The sequence below is a fragment of the Sporobolomyces koalae genome (genome assembly GCF_050403365.1).
Source record: "Sporobolomyces koalae JCM15063 DNA, S_koalae_JCM15063T_v1_ctg9, whole genome shotgun sequence".
Classification (NCBI taxonomy): Eukaryota; Fungi; Basidiomycota; class Microbotryomycetes; order Sporidiobolales; family Sporidiobolaceae; genus Sporobolomyces; species Sporobolomyces koalae.
In genome coordinates this window covers 380,719-403,568 of record NW_027481762.1, presented here as the reverse complement: position 1 = coordinate 403,568, position 22,850 = coordinate 380,719, and the positions used below count along the sequence as shown (strand labels likewise).

At 54.9% G+C, this 22,850-nt stretch overlaps 9 protein-coding genes across 9 annotated transcripts; 4 read left to right on the top strand and 5 right to left on the bottom strand.

Moving 5' to 3' along the window:
• Window positions 1-503: 503 nt before the first annotated feature.
• JCM15063_002524 (ubiquitin-60S ribosomal protein L40) lies at window positions 504-1,431 on the top strand (the record flags this gene model as incomplete). The annotated part of the gene is made up of 5 exons (XM_076677624.1): window positions 504-539; window positions 668-706; window positions 834-973; window positions 1,175-1,306; window positions 1,392-1,431. The coding sequence occupies 5 exons, from the start codon at window positions 504-506 to the stop codon at window positions 1,429-1,431; spliced, it is 387 nt and encodes a 128-aa protein (XP_076535322.1).
• A 4,020-nt stretch (window positions 1,432-5,451) lies between these two features.
• On the bottom strand, window positions 5,452-6,092 carry TIM13 (protein translocase subunit TIM13; the record flags this gene model as incomplete). The annotated part of the gene is made up of 5 exons (XM_076677623.1): window positions 5,452-5,510; window positions 5,596-5,705; window positions 5,787-5,803; window positions 5,887-5,915; window positions 5,987-6,092. The coding sequence occupies 5 exons, from the start codon at window positions 6,090-6,092 to the stop codon at window positions 5,452-5,454; spliced, it is 321 nt and encodes a 106-aa protein (XP_076535321.1).
• A 468-nt stretch (window positions 6,093-6,560) lies between these two features.
• JCM15063_002522 (uncharacterized protein) lies at window positions 6,561-9,571 on the top strand (the record flags this gene model as incomplete). Its single annotated transcript, XM_076677622.1, has 14 exons — window positions 6,561-6,727; window positions 6,798-6,894; window positions 6,972-7,080; window positions 7,151-7,197; window positions 7,271-7,301; window positions 7,362-7,541; window positions 7,609-7,704; window positions 7,777-7,947; window positions 8,024-8,202; window positions 8,271-8,500; window positions 8,567-8,969; window positions 9,038-9,253; window positions 9,335-9,432; window positions 9,514-9,571. 14 exons carry the CDS (start codon window positions 6,561-6,563, stop codon window positions 9,569-9,571), a joined length of 2,082 nt encoding a protein of 693 aa, XP_076535320.1.
• Window positions 9,572-9,792: 221 nt separating this feature from the next.
• Window positions 9,793-12,436, top strand: JCM15063_002521 (uncharacterized protein; the record flags this gene model as incomplete). Its single annotated transcript, XM_076677621.1, has 6 exons — window positions 9,793-10,154; window positions 10,222-10,325; window positions 10,403-10,656; window positions 10,739-11,133; window positions 11,211-11,583; window positions 11,666-12,436. The coding sequence occupies 6 exons, from the start codon at window positions 9,793-9,795 to the stop codon at window positions 12,434-12,436; spliced, it is 2,259 nt and encodes a 752-aa protein (XP_076535319.1).
• A 95-nt stretch (window positions 12,437-12,531) lies between these two features.
• JCM15063_002520 (PCI domain-containing protein) lies at window positions 12,532-14,116 on the bottom strand (the record flags this gene model as incomplete). Its single annotated transcript, XM_076677620.1, has 6 exons — window positions 12,532-12,721; window positions 12,788-12,960; window positions 13,046-13,174; window positions 13,272-13,427; window positions 13,499-13,901; window positions 14,001-14,116. 6 exons carry the CDS (start codon window positions 14,114-14,116, stop codon window positions 12,532-12,534), a joined length of 1,167 nt encoding a protein of 388 aa, XP_076535318.1.
• A 916-nt stretch (window positions 14,117-15,032) lies between these two features.
• On the bottom strand, window positions 15,033-16,034 carry JCM15063_002519 (uncharacterized protein; the record flags this gene model as incomplete). Its single annotated transcript, XM_076677619.1, has 1 exon — window positions 15,033-16,034. The coding sequence occupies one exon, from the start codon at window positions 16,032-16,034 to the stop codon at window positions 15,033-15,035; it is 1,002 nt and encodes a 333-aa protein (XP_076535317.1).
• Window positions 16,035-16,959: 925 nt separating this feature from the next.
• Window positions 16,960-19,252, bottom strand: JCM15063_002518 (uncharacterized protein; the record flags this gene model as incomplete). Its single annotated transcript, XM_076677618.1, has 12 exons — window positions 16,960-16,977; window positions 17,045-17,096; window positions 17,173-17,273; window positions 17,347-17,696; window positions 17,762-17,942; window positions 18,020-18,276; window positions 18,345-18,630; window positions 18,708-18,722; window positions 18,790-18,843; window positions 18,906-18,955; window positions 19,041-19,173; window positions 19,241-19,252. The coding sequence occupies 12 exons, from the start codon at window positions 19,250-19,252 to the stop codon at window positions 16,960-16,962; spliced, it is 1,509 nt and encodes a 502-aa protein (XP_076535316.1).
• Window positions 19,253-19,942: 690 nt separating this feature from the next.
• JCM15063_002517 (uncharacterized protein) lies at window positions 19,943-21,406 on the bottom strand (the record flags this gene model as incomplete). The annotated part of the gene is made up of 3 exons (XM_076677617.1): window positions 19,943-20,394; window positions 20,471-20,734; window positions 21,268-21,406. 3 exons carry the CDS (start codon window positions 21,404-21,406, stop codon window positions 19,943-19,945), a joined length of 855 nt encoding a protein of 284 aa, XP_076535315.1.
• An 834-nt stretch (window positions 21,407-22,240) lies between these two features.
• Window positions 22,241-22,717, top strand: JCM15063_002516 (uncharacterized protein; the record flags this gene model as incomplete). The annotated part of the gene is made up of 1 exon (XM_076677616.1): window positions 22,241-22,717. One exon carries the CDS (start codon window positions 22,241-22,243, stop codon window positions 22,715-22,717), a length of 477 nt encoding a protein of 158 aa, XP_076535314.1.
• Window positions 22,718-22,850: the final 133 nt, after the last annotated feature.

Genomic DNA, 22,850 nt, shown 5'->3' with positions numbered 1-22,850 from the left:
AGCTATAGACGGAGAGCAGCAGGGAAGAAGCAGCATTGAAGCGCGATGACGGACACGGTGCCAAGAGGAGGAAAAGAAGGACGCAGCGAGGAGACAAGCAGCTTGAATAAGATGCAGCGAAGCACACGAGATAGATCGCGCTTCATCGACCCAAGCGAGCGAATGCGAGACAGAGAGAGAGCGAGAGAGAGAGATGGGAGGCTGCTCGGAGATCGAGATGAGGAGGGTCAGCGGGAGGTGGGCAAATTTTCCCGGGCAAGAGGTCGGAAAGCGCGCGAGGGCTACTCTTCTCTCCTCGTCAGCTCTGAACCAATCAATCAGGTATGTACCACGCTGCCTTGGCCAGTGGTCTGAACCGTACTGACGCATAGATCCGCAACCCGTGCCTCCGCCCTCGACGTCGACCTGCGACTTTTTCACCTCGACTTCAAAAATCCTCCGATCCGCCCTCGCTCGCCTTCAACTCGACCTTGTGACCGCTGGACGGGTGTGGACAGGCCAGGATGCAAATCTTCGTTAAGACCCTCACGGGAAAGACGGTCAGTCTACCTGTCCTCTGAACGATGGCTCGCGTTTGGGTGCTTGCACCATTCGTTGTGCCTCAGCCCTTCGCTGCTCTCCCGGTGTAGGCAAGCCCGCTGATTGTGCCTCGTTGTGCCTCATGTAGATCACCCTCGAGGTTGAGTCGTCGGACACCATCGACAACGTTAGTAATCGATACTCGCTTCGCACTCTCCGGACCCCCAGACGCTCCCCGAGCTGTCGCTAGTCCGCCTACGGTATCGCATGTGCGAGCGGAACTGACAAGATTGGTTGATCTCGCGATTGTACAGGTCAAGGCCAAGATCCAAGACAAGGAGGGCATCCCCCCTGACCAACAGCGTCTTATCTTCGCCGGCAAGCAGCTCGAGGATGGCCGCACCCTTTCGGACTACAACATCCAAAAGGAGTCGACCCTCCACTTGGTCCTCCGGTACGCTTCCCAGTCCAAGCCTGCTTCGGGCCAAGCCCGCCACCTCGCTGGAGAAGGAACGGTCAATTGGGAATCGGGAATGATCTCGAGGGGTCCATGTGTGGATGAGCGAGCGAGGCGCTGGTCGCAGGAGGGATAGGGCACCTGGGAGACAAGACCAAGTATGGCGATGACTGACGATTTTCATTATGCGCGCAACAGTCTCCGTGGTGGTATCATCGAGCCCTCGCTCCGCATCCTTGCCTCGACCTACAACTGCGACAAGATGATCTGCCGCAAGTGCTACGCTCGTCTCCCTCCCCGTGCGACCAACTGCCGCAAGCGTTCGTGCGGGTACGTACCAATTCCGGCGATTCTTTGATTTTTCGTGCCCTGACACCTCCCTCACTTGTCCTGTGTTCCCCGTAACTCACTCTAGACACTCCTCCCAGCTTCGTCCTAAGAAGAAGCTCAAGTAATCTACTCGCCTCACCGTATCGATCGAGGAGAGTTCCGAAAAAGAAGAAAAAAAAACTATTGCGGAAATCGCTTCTCCCCACCTCTCTTCCGTCCTTTTGTCGCTGCTTTCCCCTACGTCGTCCCTCTCTCTACGCCTTCCGAGACCTCGCCTCTTTTTCTCGTTCTCGCCGTCCTGTTCGACCATCTCGTTTTCGCTTTTCTCGACACTTCCCACGAATCGATTCTTCGCATTTTCCAAACTCGCCTTCTCTCTTCGACTCTCTCGACCCTTCACCTGATCGGAGGATTTGAAGAAAGAGGCGACCAAAAGTTCGGGAGATACGGATAGTCGTTTCGTAGGATCACGGGTGTCAGGAAGAAGGGATCGGAAAAGATAAACCGAACAGAAATTACGCAAGAGTTCACCCAGGAATTGAGGAAGGAAATTGGATTTGGTTGGAGAGGATTATCGACAATGGGGATGGCAGTGTGATTTTGGTTTACAGGAAAGGGTGAAAGGAGGAGTTTCACTAAACCTTTTTTTCTTTGGATTCTTTTCTCTCTCGATTTTCATTGTGTGTGTGATGGATCAACGAAGGGTCTTCTTTTCTTCTCTGTGATCTTTTCTCCTGGTCCTTCTTGTCCCTTTTGAGAGAGCGAGGGCAGCTATCATGCACGGATGAGAATTCGCTTCATTCATTACAGTCTTTCATTGGGATCAAAGTGCAGCCAAGTCACTGGCTTTTCAAGCCCAAATCTCTTATGTGCCAATGCCATCGTCATTGACGAGACGAGTCAAGAGCGGACCCATTCGAACCTAGCGTTGTTTTTGCCAATGCCATAATCATAAAGCCCTCGACCTTTCATCGAGCACTCAAAATCGCATTGTTATGGCATATGTACTAGTTGAGATTGCGTGGAAAGTTGCAGTTTGTGACGCAGAGCGAGAGCAAGAGAGAGCACGTGCCTCCTCGTCTGATATTTTCCGCTGCTTCCTGTCTTGGAGCAGCGCGCTCCCCTCACCCCGGAGAAGATGTCTCAACATCAGTAAGGATTCAACTGATTGATCTGGCACACTGAATATAACTACCGAACCCGTCGAGCAGGTCTCGGAGCGGCTCTCGACCACGCCGTAGCCGCACGCAACTTGTCCATACGACGGAGACAAGTGCAAGGTTGAGTCCCCTTCGACACGTTGTGGGGACTGCAACTTCACATCCGAGCGCACAACCTCAAGGGCGCGCAGCTCGCGTCTTGGCAGTCAACATGCCATTTTGAGGAGTGTGCGGGCGAGAGGATTTCGTGAGCTCGAGATCAGCTCTTATGGTCTGGGTGTATCAGGCATCAGCTGACAAGCAGCGCCGATCATCGTGCAGGTTCGCTAACACAGATGCTCTCAAGCTCCACGCTGAGCGCCGGCACGGCGTAATGCTCTGCCTCAACGTGGCGAGCGTCCTAAAGGACGCTACGAAATTCTGTGTGGAGTACTAGTGTGCCGTGTTGTGCGTATTCCTCTCATACTCTCTCGACACCAAAACGTCGTCCTCGTCCTTGATGCGTCATCTTGTCTCTCTCGGCCAACAGCGTCACTGGAGCCAGTCAGATTGAAGAGCATTTTGCTCTTCACATCGCAGAAACGACCGAACTATGCTCGCATGAGCTAGTGGAGCCGTACCTTGTCGAAGGCGGAGACGATTACCCGACCAGAGCGGGCGTCTGCGTGTTTCACCAGTCAGACCCTTCTGCGTCGGTTGTCGAGAGGACGTGCTCGTGAGTGTTTCTGCAACGGTCCCTCGTCTTGTTCCGCGCAGACGACGACGATGACATTGACTCCGGCCCAATGACATGTGCTAGCTGGACGAAACAGTCGCATCTCGATCGGCACATCACGGGCGTATTCCGGAGCATGGCAGGTCAAGAGGGGCCCTTCCATTGCCCGGCTCCTAGCTGCACCGCCCTGGAGCCATTCCCCGGGATCAAGGACCTGGCGGAACACTTGCACCGGGTGCACCAGATCGCGCTCGGCGGACGCTCGCAGGCGCTCAAGGACAAGGGTCGCGCCCTCGAGTGGGACGGCGACTGGGAGTCACTTGCCGCCTCAAAGGCGATCTCTGCCCAGCAGAATCGTGTTTCCGGCTCAACAAGCGGCACTACGAAGCGTTCTGGGCGTACGGCCGCAGTCACCCGAGACGGACAGGTGGCACTGCTTGTCGAGCCGGAAACACGCTTCTGTTGGGCCGAGATTGCCTCTGAGGCGGCAAGCGAATCCCACTCGCCGTCCCACTCGAGGGCGCGACCCTTGTCTTTTGGCGCCTGCGAGCGGCCGCCGAGCGCGATCTGGTACCCTTGGAGGAGGTGTTCTGCCAAGTCCTTGATCTTGTGGCATGGCGCTAGAGCGGTGCCGCTGGCAGCCGGGCAAGAGAAGGGTCCCTCTCGACGTGCCATGCTCCGGAATACGCCCGTGATGTGCCGGTCGAGATGCGACTGTTTTCCAGCTAGCACATGTCATTGGGCCGGAGTCAATGTCATCGTCGTCGTCTGCGCGGAACAAGACGAGGGACCGTTGCAGAAACACTCACGAGCACGTCCTCTCGAGGACCGACGCCGATGGGTCCGACTGGTGAAAAATGCACGTCCCCGCTCGAGTTGGATACTCGTCTCCGCCTTCGACGGCGTAGGGCTCCACGAGCTCGTGAGTGCACAAATTTGTCGCGTCGGAGATATAAGAGCAAAATGCTCTTCAATCTGACTGACTCCAGTGACGCTGTTGACCGAGAGAGACAAGACGACGGGTCAATGACGAGGACGACGTTTTCGGTGTCGAGAGAGTGTGAGAGGAATACGCAAACACAGCGGATGACAATGTAACGCACGATGTCCAGGATGCACTCGATCGAGGACGCCTTATCTTGTCTTTTAGCGTCTTGATCTTCGCAGCGACGTGGGCGAGATCGAGCGAGCTCAATTTAGACTTGAGCGCCGGAAGGTGGCCTCTCTTCGCGCGTCGACGAGCCTATCACAGGAGTTGCTCTCGGCGTACAGCGCGCCGAGGTGAATCGGGCGTGCGGAGGGGGGACCGAGCTGTTGAAGCTGCATTGTACTACTGCGTCAGAGTCCGTTTCAAGGGCGGGAAGAAGGGGCTTGGGCTCACCTCGCACGCCGGAGAGCCGGCATCGAACCATCAGAGACGAACCGGCATGGAGTTGGAGCTTGCGAAACTGTAGGTGGAGAGGGGCCGGAAGAGGAAGAGAGTGAGCGATGGCGACCGACAAGGGAGAACAGGGCGACGACAACGATGACGACGATCAGAGGGGGATAGAGGAGGTGCGAGAGTCAGGAGTAGGGGACAGACCGCCAAGAGATGCGAGAGAGAGTGTGTAGGTAGTTCGATACCGCCAAGACCATGTTCGGAAGAGGCTGTCAAGGTGGAGTGAAGAAAGGGGAAGCAAGAGCAGAATCCTGTCCCCCCAGCTCTCGATCTCTCCGTCAGAAGATTCGCGGCAGATTTCTGGAGCGAGCGTTCGCGAACGAGAGGAGCGTGCGAATGACGCGAGTGATATTCCTCGCTCGCGCAGCTTGTTCCACTGATCCCGCCTCGAGTTGACCACTGGCTCGTTTGCTCTTGACGCCGATAGCAGTCTACGACCCAGCTGACCATCCCTGAACTTGAGCCGAATCGATACGAGGTTTGCGAAGAATTGAGAAGGAGGAACGCATTCGTCCCCGCCTGTCGCGAACGTGAACTTTGCTGAGCCAAGCTTCCTCCCCTTCAGGCGTGAAGGCTCGATTCAAAGACTCTAGCCGCGAGACGTTTTCGCCAATGCCATATATATTTAATCTCGACCCCGACACCGAGAAAACCCTCGCCCTGTAATCGATCATTGAAAAGCAGCGCCAATATAGCATATGTACTGGTTGAGATTGCGTGAAAAAGTTGCAGTTTGTGACGCAGAACGAGAACAAGAGGAAGAGAGAGGAGAGGGGGGAAAAGTGGTCGAAGCTGTGGTTCTACAAGATTGGAGTCGTATTTTTGTTTTCTTCTAGACTTGAGGAAGAGCGGCGAGACCCTCTCGTTCTTTCTGTACTCGTTGTACGTACTCTGTCACATAGCGAGAGGTAAAGGAGTAAGCTCTTCGGCGCTGATGAAGCCCCAAAGAAGGAAGCAAAAGAAATGAAAGGCGTACTTTGGGAGATCAAGTTGAATGCTTCAAGGTATCGGTCGGTGCAGCGCATGAGACACGCTTCATCGTTTGGCGAGGTAGTCGCGGCCGGCTTCGAGATGCAACGCACGAAACTGTAACCCGGGAGGATGGATCAGGTTTTCGAATTCGTAATTCGGCTTGAGCAGTCTCGGGTGTGGCAAAGGGATGCTCACCATTTCTCGTTGACTTTCTGTGTGATGCAGAATACAAACGCGGGTCAACAGATGTCATGTCGAGAGGGGAGCTCCCGGCGTGGTGAGGTTAACAACTCACGGTGATGAGTTCTTGCGCGTTCGCAAGTGCTACAACGGGTCAAATACACTGTCAGCTACGTTATACTAGACAGAGTAGACTGGGAGAACCGCAGACGGACCCAATTGTTGAGTTACTTCGTTCATGATCTGTTGCTTCTTCGCTTGGGCATCTGCGGGCGAGAGCGCAGGTTGCGAGGCACGACCAGTTCCAAAAAGCGACGACATGGTGCAATGAGTAAGAAAGTCTGGGTAGGAGCCGGACCTGATCGATTGCGAGAGCGAACTTGTATTTAAAGATGAGCGAACGTCCTCTTTGGCCTCGCTCTTGCAACCGGAACCTTCGTCCAGACCTCCCGAGTAGGATTGCAACTACTGGAATGTACAATACTCTCCAGAGACTACAGCACCTGCAGCGATCAACGCCATAATCCACAGCTGCCGCAGTAGCAAGATGTTCCCGTACGGGAAACGGACGGAAATGGGACCCGGCATGGCCAAGACCCGACGAGTAGAAAGCAGCTGAATGAACCGGAAGCGCGGACGGAGTAACCGTTCCAAGCCAAAGGCGGCAACTGTACGCGTTTGAACCTCGCCGGCCTGCAATCCGATGGCAGCTCCACCTCCCGAGCGACCCAAGGTTTTCCCCCCTTAACCCCAGCTCCACTTCCTTCCCTTCCCTCCAAGAAAGCACCAATGAGCTCCTCTCAGACATCGCAAGATATCGACAATGCTCGCAAACGTGCCACGTTCGATGCTCAAGTTGCAAATGCGGTCTTGAACCGAGGCAGACGCGACGTCGAGAGTCAGAAAAAAATCGCAAGATTGCTCTCTGAGGACCCTGCATTCGACAAGACGAAAACGTGAGCGCAATCACTCTCAGAAGGGCCAGATGCGATTGAGAAGAACTGAATCTCTTGCAAAAACATCAAGCTCGTACCTCTCTCGACCTCAGCAACTCGAACGCGGATTGTCGATCGCAAGGAAGCTGTTCGAGTTTGTCGACAAGCACGATCTCGACTATATGGAAGTGAGGCGAGAAATCCTCTGTTCTCCTATACTTCGTACGTCCTCATACTGACGATGTCATCTCGCCTCTCGCCGTAGTACGTTGAGGCACTCTTCGCCGTTGACGAGTACTGTGGTCTCAATTTGCACGAGATTGCCTTTACTCCCGTGATTCAAGGTCAAGGCTCGGATGAACAACAAGCTGAATGTAAGGTTTCGCAATCACCCACTTGAACAAACAGCACAAGCAAGGATCTGACGTGCCTTCGTTCTGCAAGGGCTGCCCAAATGCTACAATCACGAAATTTTGGGCTGTTATCTGCAGGTGAGCCCGCGCAACGTTTGTAGCTCTTTCTATGCAGCTCCTCCAGACTGATCACTTTGCGAGCGCCCTTTAGACAGAGCTTGGTCACGGATCCAATGTTCAACGTGAGCTTGACGCTCTCGCTCGGTACGCGATTCGGAAGCTGACTTCGATACTTTGTCCAGAACTCGAAACGACTGCGACCTTCGATCCAGCAAAGCAAGAGTTCATCATCAATTCGCCTACGATCTCTTCTACCAAATGGTGGATCGGAGCTCTCGGAGTGAGCGCAACCCATGGCGTTGTACAGGCCCGACTGATCTTGGATGGCAAGAGCTTTGGACCTCACTTGTTCATCGTCAACCGTGCGTCACCTCTTCCTTTCAATCGATCGGCGCAGTGGCTAATTATTTCATCCTCGACGCAACATAGTACGTTCCGAGAGCGATCACAGCTTGATGCCAGGGATCCAAGCGGGAGAGATTGGTCCCAAAGTGCACGGCGCCATGGGATCTCTCGATAACGGCTGTACGTTCCCTCCTGGTACCACGTTCGTTCAGAGCCTCTCCTGAGCCTTACCTCGACCCGTCTCGTCGATAGGGGCTCGCTTCAACCATGTCCGGATCCCGCGCTCGCACATGTTGTCCCGCTTCGCCCAGGTCACCGAGGCAGGTCAATACGTCAAGCCGCCTCACTCGAGTCTCTCGTATGGATCCATGGTATTCATCCGAGCGCAGATGATCAGCAGCCTCAGTTGGCGACTCGCCAAAGGTAAGCAAGCAGAAACGATGTGGCGAGGCCAAGGCATCGTCTAGGCGTCGCTGAACTGACATGATCCACTTCACAGCTGTCACAATTTCGCTGAGATACCTCCACGTGAGGCGACAATTCGCCGACCCAGAGTTGAAGCCGGGAGAGCCGGGCTTTGGGCAAGAGAAGCAAGTGATCACGTACCCAGGGGTCTATCGTCGAGTTCTGCCGGTACTCGCCAAAACGATCGTGTTCATGACTGCTGGAAAAGACATGGTGAGTCTCGTCAGGTATTCCGTTTGAGCGGTACGATCCACCAAAGCTGAAATGAGCACTGAGCGCAGTCAAACTTGTTTGACGAAATGTCGAGTCAACTGTCGACTGGAGACACGACCCTACTCGCCGAGACTCACGCCGTCTCGTCTGGCTTGAAGTCGTACGTCTCGACCAATGTGGTCGAAGGGATCGAAACTGTTCGTCGCGCGATGGGAGGTCACGGCTTTTTGGCGTCGAGCGGAGTCGGTCGCATCTATGCCTCGGAATTGCCCAGTGCGACCTACGAGGGTGACAACTAGTAAGTCTGACCCGATCGGGTTATCGAAGAAACCCAGGTTTTTGACGTTACGATCGCATGATTAAGCATTCTGCACTTGCAAGTGGCCCGAGCCGCGCTCAAGTCTCTCCGCGGTTTTGTCGCATCGCCAAAAACCGCTCAGCTGTCTCCGTCCTCGGCCTATCTCGCCCACCTCTCGCCCGCGCCCAAATTGCCTGTCTCGCCACCTCGCTCGTGGCTCGACCTCTCATTCTTGTCGCACCTGCTCGAGTTGCGAGCTGCGCTCTCAGTCGCGCACCTCGCCAAGATGATGGATCACAATGGCAAGAAGTTTAGCGAACTGAGCTGGGAGAGTGTCCCGGTCAGTCAGGCCGTCGTCGAGGCGTTCTTGGCTCGCAGGATGGTCGAAGCGATCGAGACGCCACAAGGATTGCTCTCTGAAGGAGCCGGATCCGCTGAGAAGGAAGTGTTCCGCAAGATCATCCTCTTTGTAAGCGTTTCTCATGCACACAATCTCTCTTTGCTGAACTGAGTTCAATTCTCACCAAACGGAAACAGTTTTTGCTCCATACGGTTGAACAAGCTCTGCCAACTCTACTCGAATTCGGGATCGTGACGGCTGCCCCCGCTTCTTCGGGATTGACGGAATCTGCAGCTCCAACTCCGATCGATACTCTGCGCCTCGAGATCGACCAGGTTGCACAAAGCTTGCTTCCCGAACTCGTTGGACTGACGGATGCGTTCGGGTTTTCCGATTGGGAACTCAACACGGTCGTAAGTCTTTGAAAATACCCTCTCGCCATTCCAAGGTCTCCTCGAGACTGACGCACCCTGTTGTGTTCTTCTTCTCTTCAGGTCGGCAATTCTGATGGCAAAGTGTACGAACGCATGTTGGAGAAAGCTCAGGCTGATGAAGAGCACAATGTCGGTACCCAAGCTGATCAAGAGAGGCTGTAAGTGTTTCTCCCATTTCTCTTCCATCGTTGCATGATCCGCGGAGTTGGGCAAACTGAGACCCTATTGAATGTTGGCAGGTACCGAGATTATATCAAGCCCATTTTGGAGAGAGGGCGAAGGCTTTCAAAGTTGTAAATTTACGAAATATGCAGTATAACGTATTACAAGTCGTGGTGATCTAGTTGCTTCCCGTCCTCCTGTTCATCCAGCCGCTCTACTTGTGCTAGGGTGAAGCTTGAAGGAAGAAAAACTTTGGCTGTGCGCGACGCGAGGCGAATTCGCGCGCCGTCAAGTTTCCCCACTCGGAGCTGCTTCAGCCCTGTCATACATGCTCCAGTGACTCGACACGAAAGGACATGTCCAGCTCGAGTCCTTCGAAGTCGTCCAAGACAGCAAAGACCCCTCACTCGTATCAGTCGTTCGAAGACCTCTTCAACCGAGAATCCATCTCTTCTCCAACGACTGCACCTGATGGTGGCTCTCCCACGACTGGCAGTCATCGTCGGTCCTTCTCAGGAACTTCTTCAATCTTGTTCAGTCCATTCAGGCGGCGCACGAGCGCGAATCCTCCAACGCAGGACCATGACGATGACGCGCATCAGCGACCAGGTCAAGCGCGAGACTCTGGCACTAGCAGGGTCGGTCTGACCACTTGGGATCTGATCAACTTGACCATGGGACTGGGCGGTGCTCAGCTTACTTGGACTGTCGAAATGGCGTGAGACTCTTGCTCCCTCTCTTCCCTCTGCACGCGCAGAAGTGCTGAAACTCTCGCTCAATTGCAGCTACGGTACTCCGTACTTGCTTGAACTCGGTTTGACAAAGCAAGGCACTTCGCTCGTATGGATGGCTGGTCCTCTCTCGGGAATGTTGATCCAACCTCTCGTCGGTTCGTCCCAAGCTCGTTTCCTGCGTTCTCTGCTTTTTCTACGAGTCGAGATATGGTCTGATTCACTCCAAGCTCAGGCGCGTTATCCGACTCGTCGACGTCAAAGTACAGGAGACGATGCTATATCGCCTTGTCGGCCGTGTTGATCATCGTTTCGACGCTCGTTGTCGCCTTCGCTCAAGAAATTGCGTCCGTCTTGTGCGCTCTCGGAGGCATCGGCGATTGGGACCCGGAAAGGGTAGGATGGGAACAAACAGTCGCAATCTGGATCGGCGTCGCTGGGTTCTACGTGCTGGACTTTAGTCTGAACGGTCTTCAGGCGACAATGAGGGTCAGCACTAGACGTCTCTGCTTTTCATTCGCCTTCGTAAGTATGCTGACATTGCAAGCCAGTATGGCGTCGATCAACAAAGGCACTTGTACTCGACATTGTGCCAAGTCATCAACAAAACCAGGGAAACGCTTGGCTCGGACGGCAAACCCACATCGCCAACATCTTTGGTTACCTGTGTGGTTTCTTTGATCTCGGCTCAGTCCCAGCTCTCAGATGGATAGGAGGGGGACAGTTCCGCAGACTAGGAGTCATCGCGTGCCTCGTGATGGCGATCACGGTTGTCGTCACCTGTGTCACGCAAGAAGAAGAGAAACGATCAATCGACGGCGAGCACGAGGAACAGCGAGGGAATGCCCTCAAGCGCGTCGTATTGGACATCAAGGACAGTATCAAGACCCTTCCAATCGAGGTCAGGCGGGTTTGCTACGTCCAGTTTTTCGCTTGGACCGCTTGGTTTCCTTTTCTCTTTTACGCGCGAGTCTCTGCCTCTCTTCGCAAACTGCTTCCATAGCCAGACGCTGACATCAGTCTCGCTTCTGAATCCCGAACAGCTCGACCTATGTCGCGGAAACTTTGTACTCTTCGATCCCGGAAAACGAGCCGCTCCCGTCACCTGATGATGCGACCCGAGCTGGTTCTCTCGCCCTACTGCTCTACGCCCTCGTCTCGCTGTTTGTCGGCACATTCCTGCCCTACCTGACCACTCTTGGCAACATGTCTTCCCTGACCCGCCATTTGTCGTTCTCGACCAAGTTCGGAAGGGTTTCGAGGTGGATTTTGAGCCTCGTCACTCCGAAGAATTGTTGGACTGCGGGGCTGTGGTCTTACGTTCTTGGGACAGTGGGAACCTTCTTCGTCACGGGTCCTAAAGGAGCGATGGCGTTTGTCGCGTTCCAGGGTATCAGCTGGGCTATCACTTGCTGGGTGAGTCGAATACCGATCCGAGTTCCCTCGAGCAGGAACCTTCCTTTCTCGACTGACGCGCAGGTTGTCAATCTGGTTCCAGGTCCCGTTCGCGCTCGTGATGGAATACATCCGAGAGACGGAAATCGATCCCGAAACTCGACCCGGTACTTTCAGGACCGAGCAAACGACGACATCGCCATCATCTCCAGAATCTCCATCCCTTCCAAGCTCACCTGCGCTACCATTCCGGGCGCCTGCACCTTATCGGACCGAATCGTCTCGTCCTGCTACCGAACGTACTAGACTCGTACACGAGCGCAACCCATCGTCGTCGAAAGCATCGTCCGTCGCAAGTCGAGCTTCGACGATTCGAGGAGGAGGACGAGGACGAGACGAAACGCTAAACAATCGCACTCGAACAACCTCGTCTGCCGCTTCAAGATCACAGACTCGATCAACTCCGAGAGGAGGGACCGTATTAGGAATCCACAATCTCGCGATCGTAGCCCCTCAGTTCCTCGTCGCAATCGTTTCTGCCCTCATCTTCAAACTCACCGATGCAATCAACCGAAAAGATTCGACGGTTTGGGTGGGAGGAGGAGGAGGAGGAGCAGACGAAGGGTTGAGAACCATGACCAACGATGTCGTGTGGGTTCTCAGGTTTGGAGGATTGGCAGCGATCGGAGGAGCGATCGCGAGTAGGTGGATCATTGAACCTCGTACCGAGCACGAGTACAAACAAAGAGTTTTATACGGACGAGAACCCCTCGACCACCATCATCACACTCATGAAGACGCAGACGAGGATCATGATCGTCGTTTCGTTGACAATCCGGATCAAAGACGCGAACAAAATGCTGGCCTTGTATAGACTCTTCCAAAAAAATGACATTCACTGCTTGGATTGTATTTTCTTCTCTTGTGATTACACTATGCTGGCCCTCGAGAGAGAGAGTGGAGAAGCCTTTATTGAGCGGCAAACAATGTCGGAGCTTGACTCCTAGCATGCATCGCGACCGCTTGAACCTTGTCACTCCACTCGGTCAACCTCGTCTCGAGGTTCGAGATTTGGTTCAAGTCCAACACTCGCGGTTGAACCCAAGACACGGTCACGGTTGAAGAAGGTTGATCAATCGTTCCCTTGACCAATTTCAATCTGGGGTTTTTACGAGAGCGTCAGGTTTTCCAAAATCGACAACAACCATGAGAAAGGAATCCGTACGCAAGGGCTTTCATGACGAGATGTTCCACTTCGTCGATCGGAACTTGAGCTTCTTTCGAAATGATGCTGAACGGCAATTTGCGATCCTGAGTCGGACGTTTGAACACGGCTTCGATCAACGCGAGGAGGCAAATCTTTTCCCGCAAGAACGGGAAATGTTGTTGAAGGAAAGGCTAGTCGAGTTCGAGTCCAAGGTCAGTTGTCCAGTTTCCCTCTCCCTCTTTGAATTGAAACGGAGAGAGAGAGAGAGATTCTCACCTCTTTCGATGCGATTTCGGGAATGAGGGATTCGAATTTAGCAATGTCGCCAGCGTTGAATGCGAACAACAGATGCCTAACGACTTCGTACTGGGTACCGGTGAGAGCATCGAGTACCGGATGCATGAGCTAGAAATCATTTTTACAATTGTAAATTCAGTCTCCTTCGCTGCTAACAAGCGTATTCGTTCGAAAGAGGGGGGATTGACGAAAATTGCAAACTGACGAGTTCTCCGAAATTGTAAATCGTTCCGAGCAATGCCGAGATACCAAGATCATGTGCTCGCGACGTTCGTTCTTCTTGAGAGAGGTCTTTGTCCAAGTTGATGCAAGCGAGGTACAGGAGCGAGTTTTTGTAGTAATCGGCAAACTCGGCTTTCGCCTGTAGACATGAAACCTGAACAATCAGATTGACCGCCCCCGCCTCAGCGAAGAAGGGAAGGGAGGACTCGCCTTCCAGTAGTCTCCTGACACGCGGTAGAAACTGGCATGTACGACGAGGTCGACACTGTCGAGTCGATCGAGGATCTTGCCACACTTGTCCATCGCGTCTTTCGTTTCTTCGGCTTCTCCCAGCAACAATTTGAAATGCGCCTTTTCCATCGTGACCAACACGAACGGTTGTAACGATTCGGTTGCGGCATCAAACTTGGTGACAAACTGATCGAGGAACGCGACGGCGGCGGTCCCTTCCGAGTACGTGCGCGCGACCGTGACGACAATCTCGGCGAGTTTGAGTTGGTCGAGTTTCGACGCAAACTCTTTGATGAACGAATCGTACAGGTCGATCCGGAACGGTGCTGACGAAGGAACCGAGAAGAACGACTCGATCGTCGCGGTCAATTGGAACCATAACCTAACAAGCAGACGTGATGGGTCGACGAGTTCGTGAGTGACCTGGTCTTTGCAAAGGAGCGGCGAGAGAGAGAGAGTGAGAGGAGCGATTGCGACTGACCGGTTCGAGTAGAAGCGTTCGAACGCCTGGTAGAATGGTTTGAGTTCCTGCGGCAGCTGTGGACTGCTCAGGGCCTGCGAGAGGTACACCTGCGGTTCAGGTCGATCAACTTGCATCGTTGCGAGATCGGGTTTGGCGGGTTGTCAACGAAAGGTTTCGCTCTCGTCGTCCTCGTCAAGTAACAGTGGGGACAGGGATCTGGACCAGCGGAGTTGGAGCTGGTGGGTCAAGTGCAGGCGTGCGAGTGAAAGGGTGGCAGTGCGGAAACAGAGTCGCGCGCGCGAGAGTTTGGCCTCGTCATCCTTCCGCCTACTTCTCATCTCTTTCGGAGAATGTTCTTTTCGCGTATGGACCCCGTTCAGGTGACGATTGAAAGTATTCTCGTGTTTGATCCTCAGCACGAAACTCTGGGCGACAAACTCAGTCCGAGATTCGAGATCGTGCGAGAAGGATAATCAAGAATGTCCATTGAGTAATCGCGAGAGAACCACACAAACCAACAATGAGAGCCAAGGAGAGAGAAATGGAGGAACGCGCATGGGGGGGACAAATCAAGGGGGAGGGAAGGGATAGACAGGAAGCGAGCTCATAAACAAAATCACAAGGGGATCAAAGTTGTCATGGTGCAGGTCGTCGAGTATGGATTCCGCTGAGAGCCTCGGGCAATGACATTCGCACGGGGAGGGCGAGCCGAGGAGAGAAGAGCCGGATGATGAAGAAGAAAGGGTTGTGCGATGGGTCCCTTGAATGTGGAGAGTGTTGATGACAATGACGCCGCACGCGAGAAGCGGGCAGAGGCGCGCGATTCGAGACGCGCAGCGCGGAAAGAACCAGGGTATCGGGGCGGGAAAGAGCGAGGCAAGGACCAGGGCGATGGTTTGGGGAGGAAAAACCAAGAGTCGATAATAGTTGCAACAGATGATCGAAGCGATGAAGCGTTGGGTAGAGTGGGGTATATCGAACAGGGGACGTCTGTTGCCGTGGCATGCGGGAGAAGCGGACCTCCAGGGCGGGTCGAAACAGCGCGACAGTTCAAGCTGTCCAGCGCCGCTGTTTTCGGTTCTTCGCCCGCGCGGTGATCGTGGCCGAGACTATATCGGTATTGTCCGACGGACTCAGTCTCGACACGGTGATGCTGCCGCTGATGGTCGTGGCGCTCTCGGCGGGAATCGGTAGGTTGCCGGTCGAAGCGAGGGTCGTTCCGCTCGCGGGCGAGGGAATCGTGGTGGTCCGCGTCGCGTCCAAAGCCGAGTCGGTCGACGATGCGTCCACCGTGCTCGAGCGCGTCGTCTCTTCCGACTGAGGGTGATCCGAGGTGTACGACGAGTAGAGCGAAGAAGGCACGACCGTGCCGGTCGTAGCGGTACTCGTCCTCGTGCGGCTGCCTGTGCGTGACCGCGACCCTCCATACGACGTGCCTCGACTGGCGTTCGCAGCGTCCGACACCGCGTTCCTATTCCGTTCCGACAACCCGACTCCCAAACCAATCGCCAGCGCGACCGCGACGATGAACCCGATCAGGATCCCCAGCGGCAGAGGTCGCAAGAACCACGGCCGCCGTTTGCCCGTACGTGCAGTCGTACCCGAGTCGCGAGAGTTGCCTACTCCTCCACCAGGCCCGTACTCGCTCTTGCCGTACAAGTTCCCTCCCTCGACTCCGCCCAGTCCTGCGCCTCCACCTCCTGGTAGTGTACCTATCCCTGCTATCGGTGGGGCAGTCGGACCACCAGCGAGCGCGGCAGCACCGGCGGAAGTTGCCGCTAGCCCTCCTCCTGCGAGCGCCCCTTGGCCTTTCACGCTCTCGCGATCGCTGTCACTGTACGCTCCGCGAGGTCTCGCGTTGAGCAGTTCGACATCGTACCCTTCCTGACGGTCGCGTTCGGTGAGTGGGATCGCCGCCGTTTGGGCCAGGAATGGATCCTCGGAGTCTTGGCCGGTCGCGCCTCCAGTCGGCGTCGTCGCAGCAGCTGGCAGGTACGAAGTCGAGGCAAGCGGTGGTGGGTGCGGCGAACTCGAATTGCGCCGAGTCGCCATTCGACTCGACAGAAACCGACGCGCGGGAGGACGAGGCGGCGAAGCGCGGCGGTGGAAAAAGGTTGGGAAGGAGGGGAGGGGAGCGGGCGATTTCAGCATTTGTTTTTCGGAAATAATATATATTTGACCTCTTTGCGCGCCCTCGGCAGCAGGTTTGCGCAGCTCTCTTCTCGTGCCTCTGCTTGCACACGTAAACTGTCGGGGTGCAGCAGATCCGCAACGCAGCTCATCGTTCAAGCGGTGCACACAAGCTTGGCAGTGTAACCCGCTGTGTCGAAACGACCTAGTCTATAGCTAGACACTTCTCAAGCGCTCCACCTGCGCAAGTACAGCAGTACTGTACTCTCCCTTTGTTTTCGGCTTTCTTCCTTTTCGGTTCACTGCTCGCCTGAAAAGAAAAAGCCAAGACTGAATCGATTCACGATCGAAAGCTCGGTACAGATATAGCAGGACTGAAGCGCACAGGGACAGGGGGCACGAGCGCTAAAACTCCACTTTTCTCCAATGAAAAAATCGGTAGCGCTGGCGGCGCTCCAAGTTTTTCTTTTTTTGGATTCGGCCGACGACATTCGGACAACCTCTGGAGGAGGTGCAGTACACGATCCGCCGGCAACACAGGACATGAGTTGAGGAATACAAGAGGATCCGCGGGTCGAAGCGATCACCGCTGAATGCCCAGCCAGAGAAGGGCTTGGCCGACTCGCGAAATTGGCGCACAGATCCCGGCGATTCCTCTCGCAATGCGTTTCCCGGAACCTCCACTCTTGACAAAAGGGTCGAGGAGATACTTTACTGAGGGACTCGTAGACACTACGCACGCACAAAACCTTGGAAACAAATAAGCCGATAAATCGTTCAAACACAGGCGCCGGTAATATCATAGCCAGCAACTTCGCCAGTCATGTGAGGACAAGTCGTGAAGAGTCTAGCAGACTGCGTGAGTCTATTCGATGATAGCAGTCTCGTCAGCTGCCATGTCGCGCATCTGGTAAGACCGACGATCTACGCACCTTGCCGTGAGATCCTCGAAGCGAGTGCTTGTCTGCTCCGCTTGGGTGTTGCCTATCAAGAAGCTCGAACTTCTCGTCAGTCTCTTGGGGGTAAATTCGACACTCGACGCATGAAGTTTGGAACGTACTTTTCGGCGTGCTTTGCGCGGTGATGAGGGTTCTTGTCATGCCCTCCGCCCTCGCTCATGTGGCGCTGAACCTCGGCAGGAGCGTTCTCGAGGTAATGGATCTGGAGAAGCCATCGAATAAATGAGCTCAGTGTCCTCCGGTGTAAGACCAGAGCGATGAACGAAGGAACTGACGGCTTCTTTGAGATCACGAATGAAGACTTGGGCACGGCTTCGACTGAAATCCTCTCGAACCACGACTCGCAGCAGTTTCAGCTCGTGCACCTTGGGCGCCATTCGGTACGCAGGTACGATCCAGCCACGTTGGCGCAAGTGACCGGCGATTGCAAACTCGTCGTAGCCAACATTTTCCTTGCTGATCCTCCACGCGACGAGAGGGAGTCCCTTTTTCCGTTCGGCGCTCATGATCTCGAACAGATCGCCACCTCCAACCTTGGCGACCTCCTGAGCAAGCCAAGCTGCGGTGTTGGTCAGGTTGTCCATGATGGCCCGGTACCCCGCTTTGCCAAGTCGAAGGAATTGGTCTGCGAATTCCCACGGGATCAGACTGGTTCAAGGTGCCAAGGGAAAAGGTCATGAATGGACAAACAGTATTGTCCAACAACCTGGACTCCAGATTTGGAAAAGTTCAGGGTGAACGTCTTTTGAGCAGCGCCGAGATAGTCGACAGTAAAGATGAGGTCCTCTGGGAGGAAATCCTTGTTGCGCCAGATAGCCCATCCGACTCGTGAGAAGGGGAACGCTGGAGCGTCAGGACGATGGGATTGCGACTGGGGGGAACGCGAAGATGGTACTTATCTGCGAATGCGAGCCCATACTTGTGTCCAGACGCGTTGATGGAGCAGACTCGCGGGAGCCTGAAATCCCATTTGAGCTCAGGCGAGACAAAAGGCGCAACGAAAGCCCCCGACGCTCCATCAACGTGGATGTAACAGTCGATGCCTTCTTTTTTGCTCTTCTCCTCAAGCAGCTCGGAGCACTTCTCGACGTCCTCGTACGAGCCAGTGAAGGTTGTGCCGAGGATCAGACCGAGCAGAATGGTGTTTTCGTCGACGAGATCGACCGCTTCTTGGGGATCGATCACGTACTTGCCCTTCGAGCAGTCTGGAACGGTCGGACTGCGTAAGTATCGTAGGACCGCGGAAACTGCGCGAAAAGACGAATAGACTTGCACCAGTACTTGGGTTCGATCTCAAAGTAGTTGCATGCTTTCTCCCAGACGCAGTGCACGGCCGCCGACATGACGAGGTTCGGGTTTGAAAAATCTTTTCCTGCAGCCTTGCGAGCATTCTTCCAACGACGTTTTGCGGCGAGAACCGCGAGCATGATCGCCTCAGACGATCCGATCGTTGAGACTCCGAGTGCCTCCGAATTCTCATCCTCGAGTGGAGCGTTGAACAGTCGCGCAAGGTGGTTGACACAGCGGGATTCGAGTTCTCCCATGGCGGGGTACTCTTCCTATTTCACAGTGAGTAAAGGACGACAAGGCCGTCAGAAGCGGGACGACGTGAAAGAGAGACAAACGCTTGACTGACATGATCGATCATGTTCTGTAGAAACGTGAGTTTTCGCGTTCAGTTCGCTTGTTCCCGAGAAACTGGCGTGATGCACGCTCACCTTGGACATGTTGTCAACCATGAGCTTTTCGGCTTCGGGTTCCATGTAGGTGGTCTAAGTGACAGGCAGCTTGGGGTCAGATCCTCGATCCGAGCGCATTCTCCATTCGAACTCACGACGAAAGATGCCAAGTTTAGCGAAGGGTTTCCATCCATGAGGAGTTCGTCTGTTGCAGCGTGATATGAATAGTCAGTGACAGCAATGGTCTCGGTTGACATGCACTGAGACGGCACGGCTCGATTCGAACTGACCAGCGACGAATCGAGCAGCAACTCTCGGTTCCATCTCTTCTTCATTCATCTCGAACCTCTTGATCACCGTGCCTGCCGCAGCAGATCCATACACGGTCGAGGACAGGTGATGAAGTTCGGCCGTTTGTTCTTCCTGCAAATCTTGCTAACGCAGATCAGCTCTTTCTCTACAGTCGCGAGATTCACAACGATGAGCTTACATCCTTGTGCATGCGAGAGTCGGCGGGAACCGATGCGAGACGAGACCTGCGAAAGGAGAATGTCGATCAACACGATGCGGTCATCGAAAGAATCGACCAGACTCTCTCTACGGTGAGGGTGTACAAGCAGCAGGGGCAGCACAGACTCACATGATGAATTCTTGTAAAAGTATGCGAGGGGCACGGAGGCGAGAAAGGACGAGGAGCGGACATCTTTCGTCGACGAATATTCCCCCGCACGCGGGCCGACTTTCGGGCTGCGATGACGGTCGATCAGATCCACGTTGCTATTTTGCGCAGTGTTTTGGCTATTCTTGGCTCAAGATAGGATATCCATACAAACCGGCGAAACTTACCCGTTTGCCAGAGTTTGAAGCTTCACCCTGCCGGCAGTTGCGCTTTGACCCTGCTCGAGCTTGTGCAAGCTTGACACGCGCAAGCACTGCACATTCGTCTGTCCTGACTTCCTCGCACGTGAGATAGCGAACAATAGGCAGGCGTCGAGGAAAGGATTACGGTTTTATGACAAGACAAAGAATCGGAGACTTGTTTGGAGGGTATTGTAGAGTGTAAAGGCAGAGCGGTGAGACTGAAGATTTGCTGCAATGCGATTAGGGCGGAGCAAAAGAGAAGAGGAAATTAAGGGAGCGTCGATAAATTAGGAGAATTGCCAAGCCAGATCCGTATCGGCTTCTGAACCCTCTACAAGTACACCATGGAAACGAGTGCTACCGCAAAAAGTGCTGTGCCAGCTTGGAATGCGAGTCGTTCGGGTGCACTCGATGATGGCGCTTTGGAAGGAGAGCCTGAGGCGGCGGCTGAGGCTGCAGAAGCTCCAGCACTCGACAGCGCGCTCGTCTGGCTCGTAATGGAAGAGCTGCGATCCCGTCGTGTGGACGAGGTGAGGGAGGCGGACGAGGCAGCAGCGGAAGACGAGGGACTACCAGTAATGGCTGTAGGCGCTGGGACCGAGATGCTAGGGTACGTCGAAGCGCCATAGTTGGTGGAAGTCGGTGCTGGGATCGTTTCGAGAGAGACTGCGGTCCCCGAGGGGATATTCGAGTTTGAATTGCTCGCGTTTTGCGCAGCGATCGTGATCATGTCGGTGTACCCTGCTTCGTTCGGGTCCTGGAGAGACTGCACGACAATCGTGTCTGTACAAGAAGGGCTCGGCAGAGTGAGCTCGGAGTCACGCGACGGGACGCGCACAGGCCAGGAGAGAAAACTGACAGTTGTCCATCTTCTGCCAACCGCTCGGGACCACAAACTGCACCCTTCCGCACACGTGACCTGCTGCAAGGACTCCAACACCGTAACCAGCATCACAGTACCCTTCCTGGGACGTTCCGGCGATGCTGTCGACAATCGGATACGTTGGTCCTCCGATGTTGCTCTGCAGCGAGACCGACACGTTTCCACCTGGAGGACCGAGCCAATTGACTGCCACCTCTTCACCAATGTTCCATGTCACTGTACACCGGTAGAATCCACAGGCTGGCTCGGTAATGCTGTTTGCGTTTTCAGAAGAAAGAGCGATCAGTTTCTCCTGTCGCCGTCGCCTTGTCCCGAGGCGTTGAGTCTTTGCCACAGAATCCGTCCGTGCATGTCATTTCTCCGACCATGTAGCTGAACGCGAGGATATCTCGCCACAGCCCCTTCTCCGAATGCAATTCCTTCTCCTCGCTATTTTGGCGAGTCTGCGCGACCGAGCCCGCTGCAAATCCCGTCCCGTATTGAGCGTTGCGCTTGTCTGTCTCCTCCTACATGGCTAGCGCAGATCGCGTATGTTTGCAAGAATGTCGCGTCGTCACGCGAGCCGGACGCGACTAGATGCGTTCCCCCCGAGCCGGTACTTCATCCTCGCCTTGGAAGACGACAGATCAAACTGAGGCGGGAAAGAGAGTATCTTACTAGAGTATCTTGCCTGGTCGCACACAAAGGGACCCGCAAAAAAGAGGTCAGTGTCCTGTCGAAATTGCCCGAAGATTGATGTTGAGGACCACTAGCCCAGGCGGGAGCAGACTGACCTGTAGGATCGTCCGGATTGTCCTCTGCAGCTGCTTTCACCTTTGGGGCTTTCTTGGTCGCACTCGGATCTGGACGGGCGACTGCGAATGCGGACAGGCTCGAGAGAACTAGGATCGCCGCAGCGAGAGACGCGCGCATGTCGAGCGGGTTGGGACGGGGGCGTGAGAGAGAGGTAGTATCCGCGAAGTGTAGAGCAGGACCCTCGCTATGTGCGCGAGGCTTGTCGAGTGAGGAGTGTGTGCGTCGAGCTGGCGATCGAGGCGTCAAAAGTTCGCGGCGTAAATTGTCCCCGCGACTTCAATTTCGAAGTTCGGACACACGACGATCTGATCCCCGCCCCTGTCGAAGTTGTACACCACTCGATTATACGACGACAAACACATGAGAGACTCGAAATAGCTTGCTTAGAGGTGTAGTCGTGCAGCTATACTCGTAGAGCATACAGTAGCCGATTCGCGCTCCTGGAGAAGGAATCTTGAGCTTGTAGGTCGTGGCAAGGGTCACTCAGATGGGGGTTCTACTGCGGTCCAACACACGATCGAAGCACTCGAATGGCGAGTGCGAGACGGTTTGAATGAAGCTTGATCGCGCCGTCATGTGGAATAGGAAGGTCAACTCGTTGAGCTATGTAGTCCATCCTCGCAACTCGGATTTGACAAAGTCTGGTCGACCTCGCCTCAGAGGCTGAGCTCGAGCGAGTTCCGTGACTATGCGAAAGATGCAGACGATCATCTCATACAGGCTCGAACGACGCTGTCAGATGACTCGCAAGTTGTTCATTCTCGGTCCGCGGCGACTGGGCATGTTTCGATTCCAAGAATTCCAGGCGCGGACCATACGCAGAAGAATCGATGCTTTCGCAATTTCATTGAAGCCGGAGAGTATACATGCGTTCTTGCAGGACAGCATGTCTGTTTCTCCTTGATCCGCCGAAACGCCTCTTTCTCGGGCGCAGGGGACGAACACGCGTCGATGTTCTACTCTTCGTCCGACTTTGCCATGCGAGGTCCACCCCCGCCGCCACTCGACCTCGACGGTCCACCAGCGGCCCCACTAGCTGCAGCCTCGGCGGGTCCGGTCCAGCTCACGACGCCACGCAAGAAATCATCGACGGACGCGTCAAGATCGTGTTCGTCCGAGGACGAGCTCGAAGAGCCGACGTCGACCGAACATGAAACCGAGGCAGATGCCGACGCGAGCGCGACGGGAGAAGAAGACGACGCGTTGCGGTTGCGAGGAGGAGTCGTGCGTCGGCGCAAGAAGAGTCCCACGAAGCGAGCGCTCGACGACCTCGCCAAGGCATGGGCCGTGAACCTCGGAGACGACCCGCTGCACGCGAAACACGACCGAGTCGGGCGATCGCCCACGGGTCGCGGCACTCCCGAGAAGCGGTACGCGCTTTTCTTCCTCAGCTTCCCTCCTCTCTGCGTCCGCACGTATCCCTTCTGACGCATTGCGCTGCTCTGACGTACTCTTCAATCTCGACTCTACTGCGCGCATCACCTCTCGCTCTGCTGCCGTCTCTCCCGCCCTTGTCTCCTTCTGCCTTCTCACATCGAGCGTTCCGCCGGCCCCGCCGCAT